The sequence below is a fragment of the Calonectris borealis genome, unplaced genomic scaffold, assembly GCF_964195595.1.
Source record: "Calonectris borealis unplaced genomic scaffold, bCalBor7.hap1.2 HAP1_SCAFFOLD_49, whole genome shotgun sequence".
In the NCBI taxonomy this organism is placed as follows: Eukaryota; Metazoa; Chordata; class Aves; order Procellariiformes; family Procellariidae; genus Calonectris; species Calonectris borealis.
Genome location: NW_027441458.1, coordinates 674215 through 682254, shown reverse-complemented (window position 1 = coordinate 682254; position 8040 = coordinate 674215). Strand labels below are relative to the sequence as shown.

The window sequence follows — 8040 nt, the reverse complement described above, 5'->3', positions numbered from 1 at the left end:
AGGGAGCAGAGTAGCAGGGTTCAGCGTGTTACATCACTTCATTGTTATGTTTTCCACCGTTAAGAGCATCAGCTCATAATGATGAACCCAGTGCCTGGGTAAGGTGCTGTGACAGCAGCATTTCAATTTCATGTGGCCTTTGTACGACTAGAGGGGATCCAGCACCACATTGTCACTCTGTTCAACCAGGAGTGCTGCGGCAGCTGCCCTAGGGACACAAGCAAAGGGTCCTTGAGCTACCAGACTGGTCTGGTTTTGGCTGGGATAGTTACATTTCTTCACGTACAAACATGAAGTCTGTCAATCCCAGAGCAGGTGCAGTCGTTAATGCGCGCTTCAAAAGCTCAGATGCCTTTCCCTTGTCTGTTGTCCAGTGAAGGGGTTCTCCAGCATCTCGAGCAGTAGTCTGTGTCAGTGGTTTTGCCATTTCCCCAGAAGCAGCTTGTGGCAGGTGCACCCACCCCGATAAAAGACCGGGGGCATCAGAACCGCTGCATCCTTACTTTTCGCGCCCTTACGGTGGCGAGTGCCAACCGTCACGAACGCACTTTTGGTCAGTAATTATGGTCACGTATACACCTTGGGCGAGGAGTAAGAAAATTAAGGCTCTCAGCCACTCAGAGTTGACCACAGGTCAGATTCAACTAAGATATAAATGGAGCCCCACCAGAGGGCAAGTTGAGTTGGTCTCCTCAGAGCAGCAGGTCTTCAATGGGGGACTCGCGTTAGGTCATGCAGAGAGAAGATTAGAAAGGGAAAAGCTCCGCTAGAGCACAATCTGGCCACTGTCATAAGAGACAACAAAAAATGTTTTTATAAATATATTAATGACAAAAAAAGAGCCAAGGAGAATCTCCATCCTTTATTGGAGGGGGTGGGGAACAGTGCCACCGAGGACGAGGAGAAGGCTGAGGTACTCAATGCCTTCTTTGCCTCAGTCTTTAATAGTCAGAGCAGTTATCCTCAGGGTACTCAGCCCCCTGAGCTGGAAGTAAGGGACCGTGAGCAGAATAAACCCCCCATAATCCAAGAGGAAGCAGTTAACGAGGTTGAGAGCCCTCATCTTATAGGTCAGTGACTGTGCATATTTTAGATGCTCATTTCAAAAGCCGGCCATGTAGTATTAATTCCTCATAAACCATCCTGAACCTATGGTTTACTGATACCGTCATAGTGTTGAATGATTTTGATGAGCCTCATTTCGAGTTACCTTCCTGCTAAAAAATTTTTGCTTAAATCAAGTTTAGTTTTGAACCTATCACCTGCCTAGTTTGATTTTGTGAGCCTCAACAACACGGGGACACTGCAAGGCACAAGGGCATGGAAGAGATGGTGGGAAAAGGGACTACTGCGGGTCTCCAGTCCACGCTCCAACCAAAGGCTGGGGAATCACCAACTGCGGGTCGGGTCAGGTCAGCGGTGACTTTGTAGAGCTGAAACCTGAAAACCTCCAGAGATGGAGAGCACAGAGAGTCTCTGGGTGTCCTGCTGCACTGCAGCGTCACCCTCCTAGCCAGTTTTTCCTGAGGCCCAGTCTGAAGCCCCCAGGAAGAAGCTTGTGGCTGTTGTCTCTGCCATACCATCTGCCATTGCAGAAGAGCTTGGCTCCACCACCTCTCCAGGCAGGTGTCGCCTGCTTTTAGACTGCCCTGTGCCTCCCCTTCAGCAGACTAAAGAGGCCCAGTTGCCTCAGCCTCTCCACACACCTCATGTGCTTTAGGCTCCTAAGCCCATGGTAACAGCCTTCCTCTGGACCTTCTCCAGTTTCTCCATCCTCCTTTCAAGATGGGAAACCCATGGGCTCCTAGGGCATCCACCAGAACTCCCATGCCCTTCTCCTCAGAACAATCCTCAGCCAGACAGATCCCAGCCTGTCCTGAGGCACGAGGTTCTTCTGACCCAGTGCAGACTTTGCCCCCTTCGCCTTTAAAACTTCAGGAGGTTTCTGTTGGCCATGTCCCCATGTGTGTCAAGGTCCCTCTGGACTGAAACTCCAGCATGTCAGCATTTAAGGTTTGTGGGCCAGTGTCTCAAACAAGACAACAAGATGGGGAACTGCAGGGCGCTACAAGGACTGAAAGAGAATGATGTGCTTAACTGAGTTGCTACCCAAGGTTGAAAACTTCCACAGCAACCATCTCAGAAATGCCAAAAGAGGGAACGAAACAAGAAATGCACGGCCAATGGGGAAAGGTTTCAGAGGGTAGGCTGTTCTTTTTGGAGGGTATTAGGACAATAAAAGGGAAGCACTTGTAATATCAAGGAATGAAGAGAGAAGCAAATTATGCCATTGGCCTTCGTTAGTGATGGCTCACGTTTTGCCTAATGAAATCCAAGGACCAGCAGAGCCCTTCCTGCAGAGCTGCTACCCAGCCACACAGCCCCTGGCCTCTCTCATTGCACGGGATTGGTGCACGTCAAGGCAGGACTTCAGGTTTGTCTTTACTGCACATCGAGATGTTATTTATGCAAATCCCTCTGGCCTGTCTTTGTCCTTCGGGATGGCAGGCCTGCCCTCCAGTGCAGTGTCTACTCTCCTCAATATGGTGTCCATCTACAAATGCTACTCGCTCATATTCTCCAGGTCATTAAAAACAAGATAAAGAGGACAGGTGGCAGGACAGATCCCTGCAGGACCCTACGAGCTCGATGCCTGCAGGCAGAGTACCACGCATTGATCACGTCCCTCTGAGCCCGACCATCCATCTGGTTATTTACCCATCTACTTATCCACCCATGCAGACTATAATATCTGAATTTGGGCACAAGAATGTTCTGTGGGGTGATGTTGAAAACTTCACTGACTTCCAGGTTAAAAGACAACCACTGGTCTCCCTGTGTCCAGCAGTCCTGTCCTTTCACCACAGAAAGCAAAGAGGATGGCGAGAGACAAGCTAAATCCAGTAAATCCAGTCAATTTCTCTTTCAGACCCCCAGAAATGGGATCTGAGGGAACACGATCTGGGGCACAGCCTTCCGCTCCTCTGCACATCCTTGGGGCAGGTTTGAAAGGTGCGTGCAAGGTTTGGGTGCTGCGAGTCATCAGGGAATCCCCACAGACACCACCACCTTTGAAAGATGCTGGAGAGTGGCTTCACTGTGACCTTGGGCTGCTCTCTCAGCTCCCTGGGATGCCGCCCCTCCTGTCCCCTCGACTGGTAAGGATTGCGTTGGCTCAAGTGATCCCTGACTTGATCCCCATGTACCGCTGCTTGATCTCCTCCAGAGTCCTGCCCCGAGTCCCAGAGGCCTGGCAGACCTTGCAGGGGAAAACTGAGGCAAAGAGGACACAGAGAATCTCAGATCTATCTGCTCCTGCTCTCACCACATTCAGCAGTGGCCACACAGCATCTTTGTTTCTTCTTTAACTGTGCCTGAAGCAGTGAACGCTCCTTCTGGTGCCCTTCAATGGCCTTTCAAGTTCAGAGGGAGTTTCGACCTGGAGCCTTGCTGAGCTTGGAGGATGCTGTCCTTGAAGAGCAGCTGTCCTGAGCTCTGCAACCATGTCACAGCTCTGTCTCCTCAGGAGCAGCTCCAGCTCTTCCTGCCTGTGGCCCTGGCTGAGGCCATTGCTGCACGTTTGGGCTGAAGCCCTGCAGCTGTGGAAGCAGGCAAGCTCGTCCCTGCCCTAAGGAAACCTGGTCCCAAGCGCCCAAGACCCCCTGTGTGCAAAGGCTTTGCTTCAGAGCAGAGACGTGGCGTGGACAACAGAGAGCTGAATGTCTTTCGAGCCCTAGGACTACAAAGCCACACTGAAATGCCTATTTCATTCAAGTGAGGATATCCCCCAGCTTGGAGAAATTAGGTCTTTGCTTGTCACCTTCCTGGGAGTCCTGTCTAATGCTGGGACAAAGAAAGGGGATTCTCATGGCCAAGTCTTTTCCTGAGAGGAGAAGGAAGTGTCTCTGCGCAGCTGAGGGAGGGAAGATCAGGGATGACTTCAGGCTGTTTCCCAGCAGGTTCCCCTGGAGCCCCAGGGACCCCTCGAGGGAGCCGCGAGGGGCAGAGCAAGTGCTGCCTTGGTCTGGTCCTCTGCTGCTGAGCTGGGCTGGGCTCCTGGAAGGAGGGAGCTCCTGGCAAGTGGGCAGTGCTGCAGAGAGACAGCTCTGCCCAGGAGCAGCTCCTCTGCAAAGCGCAGCAGGGCTGAGGGCACTGCCTGCAGGCACCGAGGGGAGGGAGCGAGGCAGAGAGAGCGTAAAGGCAGTCTGGAGTGGGAGGATACTGAGAGCTCACTGCGCGGAGAGATCTTCACAGCCCTCTACATGGTAAGTGCCTGGGTGCAGGACAATGTAGCTGCTGTTCCTGGAGGGATATCCAAAAGCTGGTACGTGCCACAGCAACTATGATCTTTCAGGAGGACTCTCACAGCTTCCCTGCTGTAGAACAGGAGGAGGTGCTGCAGAGCAGGGCTTCCCTGCTGCACCGTCAGAAGGAGAGGGCATGACGGCTGCCTTCTCCCAGGCACTGCTCCAGGGTGTGAAGGCGTGTGTGCAGGCAGGGGTGGCCAGGGCTGTCCTTCCGAGCAGGGTCCCTGCGCCCCAGGGGGCTCTGCATCAGGGCAGGGGCTCTGCCGCCTGCCAGGGTCAGCACTCAGCCTGCCCGGGGAGCTCCCCACGATGCTGTGGGGAGAAGCTGTGGGTGGAAGGAGTGAGCCCCAGCAGGGCAGGGTCCTTCTGCTGTCCAGAGGGTGCAGCGTGGGTCAGGGTTGCTCAGGCTTCTCCATCACCCGGAGGACATTTGCAGAGGGTCATGTTAAAGATGGGTGTCGAGGTAGGGGATTACCTGAAAGGGAAGAAGTGTGTGCTTTGAGTTTTCTCCCCTGGGTTGGCTGGGTGGGCAGTGGGAGATGGGAATTGATTGCTCTGCTCTGGAGTAGGCAATGAGACCCCAGTTCTCGTTAGGACTTGCCTGAGCTGCTCCTTAGCCCCTGCACACACCGAGATGTCCCTGGGCAGTGCCCTGCTGCCAGGAGGTGTCTGCAGGGCAGAGCTGAGCACGCAGCAGGGCGGATGGGCTCTGTGAGCATGAAGAGGGAGGAGAGGTGAGGGCAGAGAAACAGGTCCTGGCCCAGAAGAGCTCCAGGCAGCAGAGCCATGGGCAGCGAGGAAGAGAGAACTGCTCCCAGAAAGGCCATGGCAGGAGGGGTTTAGGCACCTCCCTGCCATCCCCTGCAGTGCAGATGCTTTCCCTGGAGCAACCCCCTGCTCTCCTCACTCACACAGCAGAGCCTCTGCCCTTCATGTCATGGACACTTGGCCATGAGTTGCCTTCCCAGCAGCCTGACCACCAAAGAGGAGAAAAACTCAAGCCTCTGACTGTGTCTCCCTCCCCTGCCTCCCTTGGCAGGGGAACTTTGGCACATTCTCTTCTTCTCCCTGACGCCCTTGTTCTTACTGTGACACTCACGGCTGTGGGGGGGTGAGGATTCAAGTGCAGCTCAGACACCAACGCTGTGTCTACTGTCATGCCCGTCTGTCCGTGGAGGAAAAGCATCCAACTCGCACCCTGTTAACCTTTGGGGCTCTGGGCACTGCAGGGTGTGCAGCTGGCACACATCTCACCCGCCTTCCAGGACACAGGAAATTTAGGAGAGTTGAGTCTTTCCTTGGGAGGTCCTGCTGGGCTGCAGGCTGCCCTCCCGTAGGGCAAAGCTCTCCCGGGGCATCTCTATGTCATGCAGGAGCCCCATGGAGAAGACTCCTCGGTGCTAAGGCCATTGAAATGCTGCTGGGTGGCTGTATGTGGGCAGCTGTAAGGAGCCCTCTGTGTCCGTGGTTGGGAGGGGAGAGCTGAGATCCTCCTCAGGTACGATGGGGTGAGGGCTTTGGAGATGTGCACTCAGAACGTGGATTCCTCTGCTCCCAGCACTGTCCCGTTTCTTTTGGGGGGAACACGTGAGTGCCATGGTCCTCCAGCTGAAAGAGCTGCCAGCACAGAGCAGCTGAGCTCAGGGCTGATGGACAGAGCGGCTGTCCTCACTCTGCACTGAGGGACAGTCCCTTTGCCTCTCAGGACCCACATGATTTCACTTGCAGTGCAGCAGAAATGCCTGGGATTTCTGCATTAGAAACACTGCTCAGCTGTGGTGGGGCAACCAGACCAGAAGGCACAAACCAAAACCCCCACAGCTCTGCTCTGCAGGCAGGTGAATTGGCAGCGACAATGCTGAGAAGCTCTTTGATATCACGAGTGGATTTAATCTGAGATCACCCCGTGTTCCTGTTTCCCTATTGCTGTGGGGCAGGACTGACTCCTCCAGAGCCCAGAGCAGAGCCTGCGGCTCCCTGGGTCACCCTCAGCCAGCACCAACCAGAGCTCGTGCAAGGGACCTGCCAAAGGTCTTCCTGAATGGAGAGAGACTCTTTGGGGGGGTCCTATGAGAAATGTCTTTGATTTTGCTCAGAGAAGTCTCTCCTAACTTGTCACTGTCTTTTCCCTCTTGGACAGTCCCCCATGCCCAGAGGCAGCAGATGTCCAACACCAGCTCCATCACCCAGTTCCTCCTCCTGGCCTTCACAGACACGCGGGAGCTGCAGCTCTTGCACTTCTGGCTCTTCCTGGCCATCTACCTGGCTGCCCTGCTGGGCAACGGCCTCATCATCACCACCATAGCCTGCGACCACCGCCTCCACACCCCCATGTACTTCTTCCTCGTCAACCTCTCCCTCCTCGACCTGGGCTCCATCTCCACCACTGTTCCCAAATCCATGGCCAATTCCCTCTGGGACACCAGGGCTATCTCCTACGCGGGGTGTGTTGCACAGGTGTTTCTCTTTCTGTTCTTGATCACAGCAGAGTATTACATTCTCACCATCATGGCCTATGACCGCTATGTTGCCATCTGCCAACCCCTGCACTACGGGACCCTGATGGACAACAGAGCTTGTGTCCACATGGCAGCAGCTGCCTGGGGCAGTGGGTTTCTCACGGGTCTGCTGCACACTGCCAATACATTTTCACTGCCACTCTGCAAGGGTAATGCTGTGGACCAGTTCTTCTGTGAAATCCCCCAGATCCTCAAGCTCTCCTGCTCACACTCCTACCTCAGGGAAGTTGGGCTTCTTGTGTTCAGTGCCTCTTTTGCTTTTGTGTGTTTTGTTTTCATCGTGCTGTCCTATGTGCAGATCTTCAGGGCTGTGCTGAGGATTCCCCGCGAACAGGGACGGCACAAAACCTTTTCCACGTGCCTCCCTCACCTGGCCGTGGTCTCCCTGTTTGTCAGCACTGCTGTGTTTGCCAACTTGAAGCCCCCCTCCATCTCCTCCCCATCCCTGGACCTGGTGGTGGCTGTGCTGTACTCAGTGGTGCCTCCAGAAGTGAACCCCCTCATCTACAGCATGAGGAACCAAGAGCTCAAGGGTGCCCTGAGGAAACTATTTGAACACACACTATTCCAGCAACAATAAGGTGCCCACCATCCTCATTGGACTCCCAGGGTAGCTCAGGAAATCCCAGGACTAGCTTTTGGTCATATGTGTCTTTATTTTTCCTTTGTGGGGTTGGTTTTTTTTGGGTGGGTTTGGGGTTTTGTTTGGTTGTTTGTTTATTAATACCTGTGATATTATTCTTGGCCTCCTAACTGTTTTGTGATGCAAAGACCTCCTGTATGTATGGATCCAGGCCCCCTGTTTAGATAAACTCAATGAGGAAACCAGCAGAAAACAATTTGCCTCAGCTCCCATCTATTCCCATCCCTTCTGGTCCTGGGGGCACAGCCCCAGCATGCAGAAGGATGTTCAGGAGCCAACAGCCCAGCCGTCGCATTGAGGAGCAGCCCTGATGGCCCTCGGGGCTCCCCCTCACTGCCTCGCCTGCCTCTCTGCTGCCTGTGAGTCAGGGCTGCTGCTTCCCTGGAGACACGGCCATGGACAACAGCAGGACGTGTTCTCCTCGGTCCTGGTCTCTCGTCACTTCCACACTGTCCTCTTGTGTCCTTGCGTTTGTGTAAGCCCCAAGGTCTTGCGTGACTTGTGATGGTGCTGTTGTCTCTACAGTGGCATCCCTGGGGCTGTGGGCAGGAGCAGGCCATGTGGACCACTG

General features: G+C 54.3%; 1 protein-coding gene across 1 annotated transcript; it reads left to right on the top strand.

Annotated features, from left to right (window-relative positions):
* The first annotated feature begins 6470 nt into the window (after positions 1–6470).
* Positions 6471–7492, top strand: LOC142076400 (olfactory receptor 14J1-like). Its single transcript, XM_075138699.1, has one exon. It carries the CDS (start codon positions 6471–6473, stop codon positions 7404–7406), a length of 936 nt encoding a protein of 311 aa, XP_074994800.1. The 3' UTR covers positions 7407–7492.
* The last annotated feature ends 548 nt before the right edge of the window (positions 7493–8040 follow it).

What these genes read in the sequence shown, in the direction of transcription:
- LOC142076400 (XM_075138699.1), top strand. Translation starts at nt 6,471, where the DNA reads ATGTCCAACACCAGCTCCATCACCCAGTTCCTCCTCCTGGCCTTCACA.